The sequence below is a fragment of the Mus musculus genome, chromosome 11 (genome assembly GCF_000001635.26).
Source record: "Mus musculus strain C57BL/6J chromosome 11, GRCm38.p6 C57BL/6J".
NCBI lineage: Eukaryota > Metazoa > Chordata > Mammalia > Rodentia > Muridae > Mus > Mus musculus.
In genome coordinates this window covers 103,357,521-103,376,538 of record NC_000077.6, presented here as the reverse complement: position 1 = coordinate 103,376,538, position 19,018 = coordinate 103,357,521, and the positions used below count along the sequence as shown (strand labels likewise).

Genomic DNA, 19,018 nt, shown 5'->3' with positions numbered 1-19,018 from the left:
TCATCAGTTTGGGCCCCCAACAATACAGCAGACTGGCGCCTACACTGCAGCCTCTGCTCCTCCACAGGGCCCTCTGTGTACAGCCCCTGCCTGTCTCTTGACATCTCCTAATACTGGGTGGGACCTGTGGGTGGCAGTCCTGCTTCCTGGGCCTTCCCGCTTCACTGCTGCACTGCGTATAAGGGTATAGGATTCTTCACAAGCTCGTATGCTTGCATGCTTTTGTAAGGCATGCTGTTCAGTGCTGCCAGTAGGGCTTCTGTAATGATGAAAGTGCCTGGGTCTGTGCTTTCCAACTCTAGTTCCAGGTTACATCCAGCCACTGCGTGCTTAAAGGGGAGCTGTGTATAATTAAGAGCAAAATTTTCCATTTACTTAAGTATAAAGGCAACCTCTGACTTTGAGCCACTGTATTGGACAACATACTAACTACTCCACGATTTGAGGGTTCATCCACCCACATGTCTCATGTAGCCTAGGCTGGCTTTGAACTCTTGGTCCTCCTGCCTTCTAGGTACTGGGATTATAGGCATGTGTTACTGTGCCCCGACACTTTTTTTTTTTTTTTTTTTTGAGTTGCAGTTTCACTATGTAGTCAAAGTTGGTCTTGAATTCTTGCTTCCTTCCTCAGCCTCCTAAGTAGTGGGATTACAGGCATCTGTCACCACACCTCGTTGGCTTTCCTATGCCTGCTTTTCTCTTATGTGAGTGATTCCGTGGGAAGGATTCGGCTGTGTTGGTATCATCATGGGATCTGATCCTGTGCAGGGCACAAAGCCAGACGCTTTGTTTGGATTCTCTCATTTTTTGCTCAGTACATCCTCATAGAGTTAGGAGCTATTATTTCCTCATTTTATGTTATAGGTGAGGAAACTGGAGCCCAAAGCTAGAAGCTTGTCTCAGGCTTTCAGTATATTCAAGAGGCAGAGCTGATGATTGTGTCCTAGAACTTGCCCTCCTTGGCATGACACCAGAGGGCCTCCCAGTCTCGTGATGTCCCACTGTCTTCCTTCCATTGGCACCTCTTCCCACCTGTCCCTGGGACATGCTGTCTGGGAGAGATACCAGCTGCCCTATTGCAGAAGAATAGAGCTGAAAGCTGAGCTGTCCTGATGGGGTGGAGACCACAGAGGAAAGCCTGCCTCCAGTGCCTGGAAGGAAGTGGCCTGTGGCAAGCCCTGGAGGGTGGGCTGAGCAGAGCTTCCTGCAGAAAACACCTGCAAACCTGCCTGCCCCTGCACTCACAATCCAAACTGGGGGGGGGGGGGGAGCTTCTGGCAGTGGGTGTGAGTATTATAAGGAGAACTCATTCCTGCCAGCCTGCTGTCGGCAGAGACTGGTATACCAAGGAGTTCAGGCATTCTACACTGCTGCACTGTCCCATGGCCATGACGATGCCAACCAGAAATACTTGTGTTGGAATTCACAGTTTACAGGGCACTTGTATTAGTTACACTTTGTAATGACCTCACCAGAGCTGGCAGTAGCTAAGGTATACAGTGAGATAGAATCTTAGGAGAATCGGGTGAAGGTGCGGATGAGGCCGCTCAACAGCAAGAAAGCCAGCTCTTTGGCCTGAGACCAAAGGAACCTTTTCGAAACCACACTATCTTTTTGCCTTGGGCACTCCTGATCCTTGACTCTCTGCTCTCTGGTATGGAGACCGTACTGACCACATGGCTAACGCTGTCACTGCCCACTGTCTTGAGATTTGCTGCTGTCGACGCAGATGGAGACCATGTTGTGTCTAGGTCATGCTGTCTTTCCTGCTGGCTTCCTCTCCACAGCTTCCTCACTAGTCAAGGTCCTAGCTTTGTTGCTGGTGTTTGTGAACCCCGGGTGGGGAAGTAGGGGTTCAGGTTGGCAGTGGGGAGCAGGCAGGGAGCGAGTGAACAGAGGTGGCAGTGGAGGAGAATGGTGACTTGTGGCCAAACCCGACTTGGAGTGCCACCTGTCACTTAGTCTTGGTGGGACCTGACAGATCCCTCTCGGTGAGTTTGCTTTGAGACAGTTCTCACTGTGTAACCCTAAGCTGACCTCGGACTCAGAATCCTCCTACCTCGGCTTCCAAGTTCTCCCCGACCCAGCAATAACCATTTAATAATATACTGTGATAATTAACAGTTTTTCTAGGTGTAGTGGTGCACAAAGTGCAAGCCTGTAATCCTCACACTTGGGAGACAGACAGCTGACAGATATCTGAGTTCAAGAGCAGCCTGTTCTACATAGTAAGACCCTGTCTCAAAACTAACAAAATCACAAAAGTTTTTATTGTAAGTGGTGGGGTTGTGTGGTTAGAAATGCTTATATATTTATTCATTGAGAGAGGGAAGGTCTGAGGAATCGGTTCTCTATTTTTGTATTTGCATGTCTTTCTCACTGGAGCCGACTCTGTGTTCCATGAAGCTGACTCTGGCCCTCACTGCTTATTCACCCATCACCCATTTCCCTAGGCTGCTCCCGACAGATCGGCTTCTCCTTTGTACGACCCAAGCTCTGTGCCTTCTCTGGCCTGTATTACTGTGACTTCTGCCACCAAGACGATGCCTCAGTGATTCCAGCCAGAATCATCCACAACTGGGACCTCACGAAGCGCCCGGTAAGACTCTAGGCCAGGCTGCCGTTGACTACACAGGGCTGCTCAGTGACTGAGGAGTGTCTTCCTGGATCTGCCGCTGTCTGTTTGCAGGACCTGGCTATAGGGAAGCCAAGATCACTGGCTCAGGTCTCAGGTGTGGACTGAAAGCTTGAAGTCTGTCTGCACCCCCTGACCCCTGAACAGGACGTTGTGAAACTCCTCCCTGCTCCCCAGTGACCACCCAAGGACAGTACCCTAAAGCCAAGATAGCCACAGAGATGTCCCATTGGCAGTAAGGTTGGTCTGGGAGAAAGTCGGGATAGAGTAGGTTTAATGCACTGATGGATGGATAGACTGGCATAGGTGGAGAGGAGAGTAATATGGCCAGCCAGCAGGCAACACCCTTAGCCTTGCTGTTGCAGATTCTCTGTGGCCAAGCCGACTACACTTGCTGCAACAAAGAGAAAGTATTTTTCTAGGTCATGAAGTATGGTCATTATTTGACACCTACGACTTAGAGGAGCCCAAAGACAAAATTAGGTGTCATAGCTGAAGATGACCACTTTTCAACCTCTGAGTATCAGTTTTTTCAGCTGTAAAATGGCAGTGCTGATTTTTAGAGTATTTTGGGAGCTTTCTGGGTATTTGTTTACATAAGCATATGGGCTCATTTTGCTTTACCACATTTCATTTATTTAATACTGTATTTTAGGTATTTTATTTTTATTATGTGTATGTGTGTGCTTGTATGTGCATACACACATTAAGTGAGTTTGTTCTCTTCCTCCAGTATATGTACTGGGAATTGAACTGGCTGACTCATCAGGCTTGACTACAGCCACACTAGTTACTGAGCCATTTTCCCCCCTTTATTTATTTATTTATTTTTTTTTTGTTTTTGTTTGGTGTGGTTGATAGTTTTGGTTTTCCAGACAGGATTTCTCTGTGCGGCCCTGAGAGTCCTGGAAGTCTCTCTATAGGCAAGGCTGGCCTCTAACTCACAGAGATCTGCCTGCCTCTGCCTCCCTAGAGTGCTGGGTCTAAAGGCATGCACACCCACTCTGGGCTCTATGGAGCCCTCATGATTGTCTTTGGTTCCCTTTATTGTGTGTACCAGTGCTTCTGGAGGAGATAGCTTGCTTGTGACAGCCTCAGCGGTTTGCTTCTGTCAGAGCCTGAGGCTGTACAGTCTCGGCTTTGACTGTGCCCCAAGGTACCAGGATGGTGACTCAGTCAGCTTCACCCCCATGGTGAGAGGAAACCCCAACACTGGCTTTATTTTGTTCTTCTGGGTTTTTTTTTTTTTTTACCTTGTCTCCACCCCTGCCCTTTAGCATTAAGTATTCAACTACGAAGAGGAGAATAAACGTCAAAATTCAAAGATGCATAAGAGCCTTTAGTAGTAAAACAGCTCTCCTAGCCTTATACTTCCATGGTGCTCCTCCTTCACTGCTGTGGTCTTTGTACCTCATCTTTTCCCTCTCGGGGACACTGGAGTCCTGTTCTAGGTATTTCTGGGACCAGGAAATAGCCAGCTCTCCCTCAGCAGTCACTGGCCTGGGAAAGACAGGAAGATTCAAAACAGAGTAGTTGGCCCAGGGGTTTAGGACTTCATTGTTCGCTGCTACTGCTGGCTGACCCACTTGTTCTGAGATCCAGCTGGCACCTGGCAGAGTGCCAGCCCAGGACCAAGTTTCTGCTTTTGCCTGTCTACTCCTCCATGCCCACAGGATATGAACAGACTCTGGGGAGCATGAAGCCCCGTGGCAGTGCTGGGCAGTGTTCAGAACACATTGCGGGATGTTGTTTCAACTGAGCCTTGCCTAGGGTTGGAGGCTGAGTTGTGGGGAAAGCTGGGCTCAGCCTAGAGGGTAACAATTGGACCCCAGCCACCAGGGTTAGCCCCGGAATTTGCCCAGCCTCAGGGCTCTGGTACATGAGAAATGGAGTTACCTACTGCTGGAGTCGGGTGATAGCTGCTGGCTATTGGGAGATAGGAACTCGGGGTCTCTTGTCCCCAAGTATATGGGCAGCTCTCCTGAGGACCCTCAGGGGCCGCTGGGACCAGGGTAGGCTCTTGCACTGTAGTGGCCACGGCTCTGTTTTCTGAGGATGTGCAGTGTGCCAGCCCTGTGCCAAAGCTTATGTCTTTCAGTCTAAACTCAAAATAATGTCATGAGTGTGTTTTGATTTTCCTCTAGTGAACCTTAGCTCTTGGCCACAGAATAGAGAGTTTCTGGCAGTCCCCACGTAAAGAGACCACTTGTGCTGGCCTCTGCCATCCACAGGAGTTGGACAAGCCACTTGAGCGTCTCTGAGGCCATCTCCTCATCTGTGTAGCAGGCACTGCCACCTCTCCCCAAGGATGGTCCCGAAAATGCAGGAATACAGAGAGATTACTCAGATGTAGTAGAGAGCACAGACAGCTGAGGCCCTGTAAGAGAGTCCTGAAATACTGGCGAGAGCTGAGGGCATGTGGGAATGTCATAGAGCTCTGTCTCTCTGGAGCTTCCTGTAGCTGGAGCTTGGTGGCAGCGGAGTCACCTGGTTCCTGAGGACAGCATGTTTCCTGTAGGCAGGAAAAGGGGGCTGGGAGGACAGGAAAATGTGGGAAGTCTGTGAGGCCCATGGAAAGGGGACCCCTCCCTTGTCTCCACGTGGTCAGAACTAGACAGCAACAGAGGTTGAGAGTCAGGCTGGTTCAGATACTGACTCAACCATTTTCTGAGCTGTGTGACCTTGCTCAAGGGGCCACAATTGTCTGACCTTATTTCCTGTTGTATAATGTGAAGAAATCACCATTCAGTGGGTGCAGGCTTCAGGCAGGTGTGAGCTAGCTAACACAACACCCAGCCAGAAGTGGAAGTCTTGGCTGAACAGGTAAGATCTTCATGGATTTTCTCAGGTATGCCGGCAGGCCCTGAAGTTCCTGGCCCAGATCCGGGCCCAACCTCTCATCAACCTGCAGCTGGTGAACGCCTCTCTGTATGAGCATGTGGAACGCATGCACCTCATTGGCAGGAGCCGGGAGCAGCTGAAACTTCTGGGGGACTACCTGGGCCTGTGCCGAAGTGGTGCTCTGAAGGAGTTGTGCAAAAGGTGAGCACTCTTTCATATGCACATGTCCCTGTGAGTGTACACACCAGCCAAAACCTGGGCCATGTGTCCACTGGGCAGACGCCAGGGCTGCGCTGGGAATGTCCCACTGGGCTGTGGGAAATCACTTCATCCTTTGAGGGTAGTTTGTGGTTTTGTTTATATGGTCATTCATTTGTTTAACAAAAATTTATGAAAACGGCTGTTCAGAAGAGGTCAGTGAATATTGTGCTGAGTGAGGCAGACCCAAGGCCTCCCTTCAGGAAGTCACTGGTCTGGTAGGAGGCAGTGAGCCAGCAACACCTCCCACCAGGGGCAAAGGTGGGAGAGAGGATGGATGGTCCAGATGCACAGGGAGACCTGACCTGAAGGGCAGGAAGATACATCAGAAAGAGTCCTGAAGGGAGTGACTTCTGAGGTGAGACCTGGGAAGTAAGAAGTGGAAGAGAGGAAGTAGAAGAGGAAGAGGAGGGTTGGGTGAGGAGGAGGAGGAGCACCATCTTGGGAAGCTCAGTGCCAGCTTAGGCGGAGACGGAGGGAAGTGGGCAGAGGGGTAAAGGGCAGCAGAGAGAGGGATGCTAGCCCGGCTCATCCCCTGGCTGCTGTTGTCCTGGGGACAACATTTCTCTGCAGGTCGTCTCCGGCATGTGCAATTGGTGACACTCAGGAGACCCCTCTAGAAGCCCCTTGCTACTCTGAGCCTGGTCCTTTGGTGCTCAGGGCATGAGGGTGACCTTGCACGTAAGGATAGTCTTACAAGGGTTCTGTGACTGCCTCATGCATCACCAGGACCTACAGTCATGAGCAAAGATGTAGCTCTCTGGGGCTGTTCTCTCTGGGGTCCTCAGGAAGGCGTGGTCCTTGGAGAGGAGCAAGATGCACTGTCCAGTGTGGAGTCTGTGTCTGCTTTCTGGAGACTATCAGTACCTGCTGGCTGTCTTTCCTAGACAGGAAGCGAGGGCCTTGCTCCCTAGAGGCCACACAAAGAGCACCATCTGAGCACGTCTGCTCAGGCCCAGGCCTAGGCCAGTTCTCCCAGAGCCAACCTGTACTGTGTCTTGGGGAGAGATGTGTCTGGTGGTCCCCTGACTCTTGGGGAGATCGGAGAGGAATGCAGGCCCTTTTCTGCCCACAACAGCCAGTGACCCCCAGAGCCTTACTTCTTTCTGTGGGGTCTCTGCCACCTAACAGCAGCCCAGTACAGGGATCTACTTTTTTCCATGAGGTTGACCCATTTTCTCCTTTGAGAGATTCCATTGGCCAGAATTTCAAAGGATTTATGCGCTTGCCCAGGGGTAAAATCTCCATGAGAGAGAAGAGTTCCCTTTCTGGCACCACAGAGACCTGAAGATCTGTGTAGATGGCTGACTACACGGTGGCTCCTGGGCGCTGGCCCCAGCCGCCCTCCTTACCTGCTGACTTGTTTCCAAGCAACCTTTGGAGGTTGCTGAGGCAGCCTATTTCTGACTGTCTCCATCTCCCTGACTGCTGTCTGCACCTTTGGCACAGCCCTGCAAATCTGCCTGCGGAACTCCTATCTTATTTAAAAATTGTATTTGTGTGTGTGTACATGGGGAGGGAGGTTGTACAGGCCCATGTACACCAGTACAAGGGCCAAAGGACTATCCTGCTCAGCCACTCTGTTTTATTCATTGGCAGTAGTCTGTCTCTGAATCCAGACCTTGCCATTTTTTAGCTAGGCTGGCTGGCCAGTGAGTCCTTGTGGGCTTCCTTTGTTCCACAGTGCTGGGATTTGGGCCACACCCCAGCATTTTACAAGGTAATGGGGATCCTAACTGAAGCCCTCCTTTCTGTGCAGCAAGCACGCTTTCCCCTAAAAGATCCCTTTTAGAGGAAGCACAGAAGAAGAGAAGAGCACAGAGCAACCCTTGCCTGACCTATTCCAAGCCTTACAGGAAAATAAGTTACAAAAGCACACTGAGAATGACAGGCCAAGGACTCATTGACTCCCAAGGAAGGCCCAGGGCCTGATGGCTCCTAAGACTGGAAAGGGAGGATGACAGGGATAAAAGTCTCCATCACATCAGCCCCACACTTCTGCCAACTCAGGGTCAGTTTTTGTACCCCCCCCTTCCATATTTTCCTGGCCATAAATGTCAGCTTCCTCTTCCCAGAAAGCTGGAGGCTTACTGGGGGCAAATTGGCGTCCTCAGCCACAGGGTACAGTGTAGCCTCCTGGCTTGTATGGGTTTCACCATCCTAGATCCAGACTGGGCTCCCAGACTCCTATGTTCAAGTTCTAGCTCAGATTCTTAACTTTATGACCTCAGGCAAGTCATTTAACCTGTGTTTCCTGTCTTCTCAAGGTGGGAGTTAAAATGGAACTGGCTTCACAGGATTACCACAAAGACTAGATACTTGGCCATCCTCACCGCTCATTAGTCATGTGTTTACAGTGCATTCAGTAAATTGTTCGACCTTCACAACAATCCCATGTCTCCTTGGAGGTCACTTAGCTTGCCGCCGGTGCTGGGGGCTGCTCAAGTGTCCTAGGCAGCTCAGATGGAACCTCAGGCAGACTGACTTGAACCCTTGGCCTGCCTGATGATGCAGACCTGTGTTGCTGGCTTAATAGGCAGGACTGAGGGAAAGACAAGCGGGAACTGGTGGCCTGACCTCGGAGGCCCGACCTTGGAGGCCCTTCTGAGGAAGAGCTTGTGTTGTCTTTGCAGGCTGAGCCACAGGAATTATCTCCTGGAGTCTCCACACAGATTCAGTGTTGCTGACCTCCAGCAGGTGAGCACCCCCTGCTCCCCACCCCTAAATCTTAGACTCAGAAGTAGGTTCTTAATCTTGAAGAAATCAGAGAAATAGCAGAAGGGACACCTGTCATTAACTCAGGCCACCCCTCAGAATGGCTGCTCTCCTGTCCTCCACCTCTTGACTAACCAGGGGCTCCAGCACCCCAAGGGTGAGAGCAGATAGGCATTTCCTTCAAGGACAGCATCCATAAGTACCATGCCCCACTCCAACAGCCTGATCGATGCAGGGTGTGCTCCTTGCCCATGTGGAACTGGGGGAGATCTGAGGTAGGTGCTATGGTGGGGCAGTGGAGCCATCTAAGACTGGTCTCCACTTGTTCCTGCAGATTGCAGAGGGGGTATATGAAGGGTTCCTCAAAGCCCTGATTGAATTCGCATCCCAGCATGTCTACCACTGTGACCTGTGCACCCAGCGAGGCTTCATCTGCCAGATCTGCCACCACCAGGACATCATCTTTCCCTTTGAGTTTGACACCACAGTCAGGTACGAGGACTACACAGCCAAACTAACCCACGAGCACACCCTGACCAGCCTCCCCGCTTAACCCTGACCCTGTTGTGCAGGAACATACTGAACATCCACAGCCCACCTCTCAGCCCCGTACCTCCCACCCCTGCTGCCTCTTGAAGTGGGGTGTGTTCGACTCAGTCTACAAATGGGTTGAGGGGTTGACAGGATGGCCCTAGAGCACTGACATAGACTTAGCTAAGTGGGCACTACACATTATTAGAAGCCCCTGAACAGGGTATATACCCCAGCCGTCCCTCACCCCAGGTAGGTGTGGAAGGCTGAACTAGGGGGATAATCTATGTACCTTCAGTAGGTAAACCAGCCAGTATCAGCTCTGGGCCTGGGCTCTTGTTTAAACTGCTCCAAAGACAGGCTAGAATAGTCACGTAAGCAGTCAAGCAGCACTGGCAAAGAGTGACATGGGACATCAGTGGGCATGGGGTTCACTTAAGGATTCAGTATCTGACCTGCTTTCCAAGGGATTAGGAGGGTAGCACATGTGGGCGCCAGCTGCTGACAACTCAGCCTCTCTGGGTTCTGTCCATGGCACCAGCAACCCCCGATGCTCTCTCCTCAGGTGTGCTGAATGCAGAACTGTCTTCCATCAGAGCTGCCAGGCTGTGGTGAGGAAGGGCTGTCCCCGATGTGCCCGCCGGCGCAAGTACCAGGAACAGAACGTTGTCAGTTAACCCCGCTGTCCCAACTTTCTGGGGCCATCCATCTGGGTCTGTCATTGGCCTAGGCTTCCTCTTCTCCCTATAAGGAAGACTCTCGGGTGTGCCCAGAGCTCCAGCCTACCGAGAAGGCGCAGGAAGTCCCAGTGATGCCCGAGGCCCCTCACAACCCTTCTGCTCCAAGAGGGGATCCAGCAGGTGCCTCTGCCCAGGGCCTGGCTTCCCCGGCTGTCATGGCTCCTCCGTTAGGGCTGTTCATGTGTACACTGTGGGAACGAAGCCTGGTGAGCATTGCCACCATGCTCCTGAGTAAAGGTCTAGTTTTTTTAAGGCAGGTTTTTTCCCCCTTCATAGTTAAACAGAAAATATTTTTTTATTCTTGACCTACCCAAGTCACCCAAGAAATACAACCCTTCGCCCGACCAGATGGGTGAGAGCAGCCCCAGCCCAGGCAGGCATGGAGCTGGGTGGACAGGCCTCTGCTGGGTTAGCCTATCTGGACTGGGTGCTTTGCCTCTGCCCTTTCTGGCACATACTGCCAAGAGTGCAAGTGTCATGTGCCAAATGGCCTGTCATTGTGAGGCTGGGTTCTGTGGCCACCTTTCCCTCCACTCCTCACGTTCTCACCTGTAAAGCGTCCCTCCCTCTGTTGGAGCTCTTGGCTTACCTAATAGCTGTGAGTACAGCACAGCAGGAGCAGGGGGTGACCAGCACCAGCACTGTCAGCACTTTGAGCCTTCCCTGCTCAGGAAGGCCATGACCTTGCCCACCTCATCCCCATGCCCCCTTACCCTGCAGGGTAGAGTAGGCTAGAAACCAGAGAGCTCCAAGCTCCATCTGTGGAGAGGTGCCATCCTTGGGCTGCAGAGAGAGGAGAATTTGCCCCAAAGCTGCCTGCAGAGCTTCACCACCCTTAGTCTCACAAAGCCTTGAGTTCATAGCATTTCTTGAGTTTTCACCCTGCCCAGCAGGACACTGCAGCACCCAAAGGGCTTCCCAGGAGTAGGGTTGCCCTCAAGAGGCTCTTGGGTCTGATGGCCACATCCTGGAATTGTTTTCAAGTTGATGGTCACAGCCCTGAGGCATGTAGGGGCGTGGGGATGCGCTCTGCTCTGCTCTCCTCTCCTGAACCCCTGAACCCTCTGGCTACCCCAGAGCACTTAGAGCCAGGGGCCTCAGGTGGAATGGAGGGTCTCCCTGGAAATGTGCCTGTCCTGTCTAGAGGAGGTTACCCCACCCTCCCTGAGGTGAATGAGCTGAGTCACCTGAAGCTTGAATTGTGCAATAAAACATAGGAGTAGGAAGGCAGATGGCAGAGGCTGCCAAGAGTTCATCTGTCCGTCATGGAAGACAGCGCTCACCAGTGGTTGAAACACCAAAGCCCCCAGAACCACCCAGTGTATCTCTATCTGCACCCCCGAGCTAGCATTAACACGTCCCCCAAACTACAACCTGATCAGAGCCTCCTTTCCTTGTTTTGGGATCCTGAATGGGCAAGAGTCTGTCCCCTGTGGGCCTGTCACATGAGGGTATTCCAGAACCTGTCTAGGAGATGGAGCCCTCCCAGTGTCTGGGCTGCGAGCATAAGAGCTGGCCCTGTCCTTGACTAAGCGACTGACTGACTGCTCAAGTGAGAGACTTGCCCCCACCAGAAGAGTGCTCACGTGAACCTCAGCAGTGCCCACACTATTGGAAAAAATGCTATTTTATGCAATATTCTGACAAGTGAGCCTTGGCAGTGCAGAGGAGAAACTGCTGCTGTGTGGTATTTGAGTGATTTTGCAGTAAAGAGCTGGCCTTTCTAAGCAGTCTTGTTTCTGAATCTCAATCATTTGGCTCTGGGGAAACACTACCTGGCTCCCCTTAGTCCTATGCACTGAGCATTTCAGGGTCCATGGAGCACACTTGCCTGACCAAGCAGCGAGGGAGAAGAGGTAAGTGAGGGAATGTAGGCTGCGGGCGCAGGTGGGTGCCTTTCTCTCTCTCTCTCTCTCTCTCTCTCTCTCTCTCTCTCTCTCTCTCTCTCTCTCAAACACACACACACACACACACCCTGTAAAAGCAGGACTCTGGGCATGGAGAGAGGCAAACAAGGAAACCGGGCCCTGGCACCTACACTCACGGATTAAAGACTCCAGAGGCCTGTCTACTGCTAGCCTTCCCCAGGAGCTCCAGGAGAAGCCCCCACCCCCACCAAACACCCCCACCCCCCACTGCCCCTGTTAGGACAAAAGAAGGAAACAGATTAATTCCTAGGGAAACCAGGTTGCAGAAAAATGGGACAGAAAAAGACAACATCCAGGGCTTCGTTTCCTGGCCTTGAGCGCCCTCAGCCAGTGGGTGGGTGCTCCTTGGCCATCTTTGAGGCAGGTTCTCAGGGCTCAGAGCAAAGGGAGAGGAACTGGATTTGGAGGTTGGGGGTGGCAGGCCCGGGGGAGGCGCCTGGCACTTGCGCTGCTGCTGCTGCTGTCTTTGGTTGTCTTTCCACCTTCAGCACAGTGCCTCTGAGGGCAGTTTCCCCTTTCCCCTGTCTAGAGGGGGATGGGCAAACTGGAGTTCTCATCCCCAGAAAGTGCCTCCTATAATGAAAGGAACAGGTTAATAAAATACATGCGCTCACCATCGTTGTGTTTAGTGTCTATTTCGTTTAACCGTCCCCACAAGCATGTAATGGGAGTAAATTGAGACTCATGGGTACTCCCATGTCTATACAGGCTAGCTTGTGGCACAGTTGGGCATCAGGTTGCTGTATGGACAAGGACCTGGCTGGCTGGCAGAGTGACTAGGGCAACTAGGAAAGGACAAAGGTAGAGTGGAGGGAAAGAGCTCACCCCTTCATTTTGTGCCTTCCCTAATGGATCCTAAGATACCCACCTCAGTGTGGACTTGTTAGTGGACAAAACTAGTCAAGTCAAAATATGGAAAAAGGAATTGGTGGAGGGCTGTCCAGCTGAACCCTTAGCCCTGCGACACTAGAGGAACATCGGCCTAGTGGGGGTGGGGGGCTCCCTTCTCTGCTCAGCGGCCCCTAATGGAGCATCTAGTTGAACCCCACTCTTTCTTGGAAGCCAGAGAAAATAAAAACTGGGTCTTGCCTTTGTCAGAAGTGTTCACAGGCACACCTCAGAGTGCTAAGGCTGCTTTCCCAAGAGGCAGGTAGTTTCCAAAATGGGAGGATCCCGCAACTGCACTTCGGCCGCCTGCAGAGTGGCCGGTGACTTCCTCCGACAAGGATGAGGGTCAGTGGGAGTCTAATCTGGTCAGAAGCTGAGAGAAACTGCCTCCCCCGCAGATCTCCATCCAGGCCCTGCCACCGCCTCCTCCCCGGAGACAGTCAGGTGTGGCCCAGGATCCTGGGGAAGAGGGGGGAGGGTGGCGTCTCTGCTCCTAGAGCGCTGGCCCGGCCCAGAGGGGACAGGAAGCCAGGACACCGGGGATTGTCTCTTGCAAGCACAGCCCAGTCCCGGCTTGGGAGGAAGTTCTGCCGAGCGCTCTCCGCCGGTTATATTGTTGAACAGGAAACAGGGCATCGCCGGAGCAGGGCTGTGGAGCAGGCAGCTCCGGACGCGGACCCCACGCGCGTCTGCCGGGACAAGTGGAAGCTAGGCCAGCGGGCGAAAGTTCTAAGGTGCCCGGGCCGGGCTGGACTGAGGGGGGAATGGCGTTGGGGAGGATGGCGCTGAGTATTGGGAGGGCGGGAAAGGTGCCCCCAGGTGGCCGTCCCCACCCTAGAGCCCCGCGCACCGCCTGCCCTTCTCGCTGCACTGGGGCTAGAGCAGTGCGAACCTGGAGGAGGGCCCGGAGGCCCAAACCCCGGGGAGGAGCTTTAGGTGTAGGGCTGCCTTCTGTCTGGGGGCGAGAGGTGAACCAGCCGAAGTCCCCCAGTGCTGACTTAGATATTGGTGACGCTATAGCTAGGGACGACCGGGAGCAGAAGATACAGGAGACCTACTGGCTAAGGGCGCCTTCCTCACCGCTCTCGCATCCCTCCCCTTCTCTTCGCTCACCCCAGATAATGGAAGGATCTGAGGCACAGGTCCTCTTGTCACACAACCGGAGACACAGCACTCCCCTGTCTGTGAGCGTCCCTGCAAAGGGACTCTAGTTTTTCCAGGCCCGGACAGGCTGCTCCCAGAGAGAGCCTCAGAGGGCGGAGGTGCTCCCGGAATGGGTAGTGCTCTTAATCTTGCTGTGAAGGGCTCACAGTTCGTGATTCAGGGAGCAAAAGGCCCCGCTCGGAATGTGCATGCCAGGACAAGACAGCCAACTCCGCCGGGCATTCCCAGAGCATCGCGCCCGCGGAACGCCAGGTCCTCTAGGACAACAAACCCCTCTGAGCGTTGAGGGGGTGGGGGGGAGCAGGGCCTACTGACTCTTGGGCTCTGCTCGCCTATCCATCAGCACCCCTTCCACTCAGCCCCTTCCCCATGCCTTTTTTTTTTTTCCTGGAGACCTCAAGGGCTCCAGCACAGACATTATGGCTTCTCCGCATCCTCTCAGACAAGCTGTATTGGGGACTAGGAACAGCCCTACTAAGTGTCGGTCTCCGCCTCTCCTCCCAGTGTCTCCTGTTTCGCGCTGTTTCTTCAGTCTCGGTCCTTGGAAGTCCCTCCCACAGATATGGTAGAGGCCTAGTCTGCTTCCCTCCGTCAGCCCCGCCCATGGGCAGCCTGAGATCCTCCCAGCTAACGTGAGTGCACGGTTGGGGTCCTGGGAAAGGGGGCGTAACCCAAGGGTACACACTTCTAGGATTCTGCTCGGCCAGCTCTGGTCTGCCATTTTACCATCTCTCGGGTCAGGATGCTCAGTGACTAAGTTTACACCCCTTCCATCATCAAGGAACTCTTGAAAAAAGAAATCAGCCTTAGCAAGACGGTGGACACCCCGCTGCTGGTCCCCAGGCCACCTTGTAGGGCAATAAACGGAGTGGTCATTGTAAGGTTTTGGAGTGACCAGTACTTCCGGAGTAGGCCACCTGCTTCACTTTGTTGAAGACACACAGTTGGGATTGTTCACGCGCGCACACACACACACACACACCAGGCACCAGACAAAACTAGCATTGGTGGGGGGGGGGGGGGTCGCGTTATAATGATCACTCCAAAGAGATTTAGAGGACCCTGGTGACACTGTTGCAATGCATTCCCTAGAAGCTACCCCCCCCCCCCCGGACAGGCACTCCTTGTAGGGAAGGACCCCTAGGCAGGTGAAGAGACCAGGAAGCCTCTTAAGAGGCTGCCGAAGAGCTGGCGTGCAGGGGGCGGTGCTGGCCCTAATGGGCGGGCCAGACTTCACGGTTCACGTGTGCGACGAAGCCACTGGGAAAGGGAAGAGAAACCCAGAGAACCGGTTCTCCAACCTTAGCTGTCCAAGCCCCTACGTCAAAATCACCGGATTAAATAAGACAGGGACACTTCTAAGGTAGAACAACTTGGGGGCTGCCCTAGAGCCTGCGCCCCGTCGTTAATCTCGCCCACCTAGAGGGCAAACTCCTAAAGGGAGGGGGTACTTAAGAGCTTTCCACGGATTCCCTGCAGGCTGGAGGCGTCAGGGTGTGGCGAGACGGGGGGCAGAAGAGCGACGGGAAAGGGGCCTTAATTCCCAATTCGCCAACCGGGAAGATGAGGTTCCCCTAACCTTCAGGCAAATGTGCTATCTATCTTGCAGTCACCGCAAATCTTTAAGCCAAGGTTTCCCCCAGAGTAAAGTTGGATTCCTATATCACCCTCAAGTTCTCACCAAGGGATGACAGGGAGACACATATCTCACAATCAACGACACAGAATGGAATCTTAAGCATGGGAACTTTGAAGATGATTTTATCCACGTCCCCATTTCAGAGAAGGAAAAACTGAAGCCCGAATGCAGTGGGCGTGGGCAGGAGCGGGACTCGAACCCTTGTCTTTGAGCCCCGGACTCCATGCTCTTCCCCGCTGCGCAGTCCTGACCTTGGCGGCTCCTTTTCTTGTTGCCTGCAGAAAAGCGCGGTGGTCGCGATGGCGGCGGACGTCGAGGGGGACGTGTACGTGCTGGTGGAACACCCCTTCGAGTACACCGGCAAAGACGGGCGCCGCATCGCCATCCAACCGAACGAGCGTTACCGACTGCTGCGCCGCAGCACCGAGCACTGGTGGCACGTGCGGCGGGAGCCCGGGGGTCGCCCCTTCTACCTCCCCGCGCAGTACGTACGCGAGCTGCCCGCGCTCGGCGACCCTGCCCCGGCCCCGCAGCCTTCCGTACCGCAGCAGCGCCCCGCAGTCCCGGAACCTCTGGCCTACGACTACCGCTTCGTGAGCACCCCGGTGGGCGCCGATGGGTCCTCTGCCGAGCCCCGGGGCCGCGCCAGCTCCCTGTGTGGCCCTGCACGACAGCGCACCGGTGGCCAGCGCAACAGCCTGGCTCCGGGAGGGCCCGCCTGCCTTTACGTGCGGCCCGCGGCGCCTGTGCGACCGGCGCAGTCCCTGGATGACTTGGCGCGCGGCGGTACCGCGCCCCCTGCCGGCCTCCTCGGCAGCGCGGGCCACTTCAAGGCCTCCAGCGTGGCGGGCTCCTGGGTTTGTCCCCGGCCCCTGGCGCCTAGCGACTCGGAGAATGTCTACGAGGCCATTCCGGACTTGCGCTGCCCTCCGCGGGCAGAGAGCCCAAAGCAGGTAGGTCGCTGCGAGCGAGGGGGCCGGAGGGAGGTCACAGTCCAGCAGAGTCTAGATGCTTTTTTTTTTTTTAACTGAGGCCACTGGATGTCCCTCCACCTCACTTATTAAGTATTCACGTTTTCATGCAAAATGCAAATGAGCTTGATTACTACAGAGTTCTGCCCCAAAGCCCGCGGGGATGTTAACTAACCTATGTCCGAATAACGGATGCATGCGCCGAATAACGTTCCTAAAACGCCACCTGCTCGGTAAGGAACAGTTTGGAGAGGTGGACTCTCTTCTTCCCTAGAAACTTAGGGTGGAGGTTGGGTCAGATGAGATGGTGGATGTGAAAGTCAGACATCTGCTTCTCTTTAGCATAGCTTCCAATATTTCAGTTCCTTAAACAAAAACAAAAACAAAATTTCTTAATGGGCTTGTTTCAAGTTTAGTTATGGTGAGGTCTTTTTCTCTTTCGGAATCCGATTGTGTTAATCTGAGACACTGGAAACAGCATTTCTAACACTCTTTATAGCCTCGGAATCTTCTTTCTCAGTCCTGTCCTCTGGAGCCTTTAAGGGAGGGACAGCCTGCGGGGGGTGGGGGGAGGGAGAAGGGATGCTTCCAAATGATTCACATCTGCCACCCGCTGTGGCATTATCCACAGCTCCCTTCCTCTCTCAGGCACTGAGTCCCGGGTGAGAGCCCGGGTGCGAGCCCGTGGGCCAACTACTTTGGCCTTGCCCCTGCTAGGGTTCCTCCTAGCAGAGTTCAGGTTCTGAGGCTACTGAAACCCGAATTTGACTCTGCTGGGTCATCTGCCACGTGATGACGAGCTCGGTGTCCTCGTATGTAAACAATACCCAAAGAATAAAGTAGTTGTGAACCTTAAACGCAGTGAGGCGTGGAAGCACTTGGAGCCAGCGGGTGCACGTAGAGTAACTAGGGTTCCATCCGCTGTTCGCTGCAGCCCTGAGCCTCTGCGCTCAGGTTTCCGCGGATCATCCCTCCCCCTTGTGGGCACTGCGGAGAACAACACTCAGCGGGCTTGAGTGTCTGCAGCAGATCAATGGTCGTCCTCATTACCCACCAGCTAGCTGGTCAGGCGCCTGTGGTCTATAGATGGCTAAACGTTCGCGCTCGGTTCCCTGGCGCCCTTGAGCAGGCTGTCTTCCTCTAGGGAACTCCCGGGCCTTTCCAGATTGTGAGTCCTAGTAATGTTGGGAATGTGTCTGCTGCCCCCACGAGCGAGCTCCTTCCTGGCTGTGGGAATGGCACCTTTGTGCTTGAGTTCCCCAGCGTCTGGCCAAGGGCTTTCTTCCACTGTATTAAGAAGCGAGGAGCTGCAACCCCACCACTCCTGACCCAGCACTATGTAAGTCTCCAAGGGCAGCTATAGCTACCCAAGCTCTGGGACCAGAGAAAGGGAATCCTCATCTCCACCCCAGCTTCCAGAATCGCCTGAGAAATTTTCCCAATCCAGAAATCCCCCAGGGTTCCTGACCAGCAGTACCTCCCCCGTTCCTCCTCGCGCTCCCAGCAAGCTCCCTGTTGCCAGTAGTTTGGAGATACCTCTGAAGGTGGACTGTTACAGACACAAAAGGGAACCATGAAGTCTGCCAGAGATCTGGATGCAGGACAAAGAGGCTGCTGCCTGTCTCTAATGAACTCGTTGGCTTCAACTGAGTACTCAGCATCTCTGGTCCTGTTTGCTCCGGAGTATAACAATAGCACATTCTCTGTTGTGGCTCTCCCCCCGGACACTCTGTCCCCAGCAAACTGCAAGGATGGCTTGTTTGTTCTCCCTTGGGAAGGAAATCTCACCCTTGCCCTTCCTTGTCCCAGGCAACATGGGAAGGAATTTCCTGGAAGGTGATCCTGGCTGTTTTCCAAAGAGTATAGGTGTGCGCTTGCACATACACACACACACACACACACACACACACACACGCCCTTGCTCATACTCCCATTCCCACTCCCCACCCTCATAGCTACTCACAGCCTCCAGCCACAATCTCCCAAGTCTATTTGCTTCAACACCCCCACCCCTCCACCCACTCCTCTTCCATCTACCTCCTCTACCCCCCCAACCTTTCCACCTCCCACCCCCTCTACCCTCACCCCGTGAGCCTGCAGACCTAAGGAATGATGGTAGCACAACGGCCTGGGAGGGATAGACGCCCCTGCCACACACTGTTCAGGCTGTATGGAGCTATGGCGAGGGTGCTGTAGAGCAAGGGCAGAGGAGAGACATGGACAGGCCCTTATGGGGGTCTCGTAGTCCTGTCTTAGCCCACCATTTGTGCTAGCTGTGATATCTACCATCAGGCAGGACTTTGTGGGAATTCCAAGTTATCCTGAAGCCACCGGAAGGTTCTCGGTAGGGAATGGAATGGGCTTGAGAAGGACTCCTGGGCTGGGGAAGAACGGTTTGGCCGAGTCCTGGTTTCCCGCTCATACTGGTATGGCCAGTGGTGCTGCTTACAGAGGCCTTGGAGGGGACGTGGAGGGGAACAGGTGGGGTGTACCTGGACAGAGTTGTCAAAAGTATGAAAAGAGGAATTCAAGAGGAAAGGAAGGGACCACGGAGGACAAGCAGGGGCCTGAAAGCCAAGGTGACTGCGCACAAGTCAAAGGCAACAGGACATTATCCGACACGGCCCTCAGAAGGCTGGCTTGTGGAGGGATTGCAGAAGACAGAAGGCTGTGGGTCAGGGGCTGAAGGGTGTAGGTGGAAAGAGCAG

The 19,018-nt window shown here is 53.8% G+C and overlaps 2 protein-coding genes across 4 annotated transcripts in view; both read left to right on the top strand.

The window, feature by feature from the left end:
• Positions 1–12,264, top strand: part of Plekhm1 (pleckstrin homology domain containing, family M (with RUN domain) member 1) — a 48,431-nt gene extending 36,167 nt beyond the window's left edge. Inside the window, exons 8-12 of the mRNA NM_183034.2 lie at positions 2,454–2,599; positions 5,484–5,677; positions 8,368–8,431; positions 8,784–8,941; positions 9,546–12,264. Coding sequence (NP_898855.1) covers positions 2,454–2,599; positions 5,484–5,677; positions 8,368–8,431; positions 8,784–8,941; positions 9,546–9,657 — 674 coding nt within the window. The 3' untranslated portion in view covers positions 9,658–12,264. The remainder of the gene's footprint in view (positions 1–2,453; positions 2,600–5,483; positions 5,678–8,367; positions 8,432–8,783; positions 8,942–9,545) is intronic.
• A 582-nt stretch (positions 12,265–12,846) lies between these two features.
• Arhgap27 (Rho GTPase activating protein 27) overlaps positions 12,847–19,018 on the top strand; it is a 32,209-nt gene continuing 26,037 nt past the window's right edge. Inside the window, exons 1-3 of one of the 3 annotated variants that reach the window (NM_001205236.1) lie at positions 12,847–13,270; positions 14,205–14,332; positions 15,621–16,292. In NM_001205236.1, the coding sequence (NP_001192165.1) occupies positions 15,639–16,292 (654 nt within the window). In that variant the 5' untranslated portion in view covers positions 12,847–13,270; positions 14,205–14,332; positions 15,621–15,638. Of the gene's footprint in view, positions 13,271–14,204; positions 14,333–15,620; positions 17,168–19,018 lie in introns of those variants that run through there. The other 2 variants (NM_183288.3, XR_001780030.2) reach the window with 2 other exon arrangements.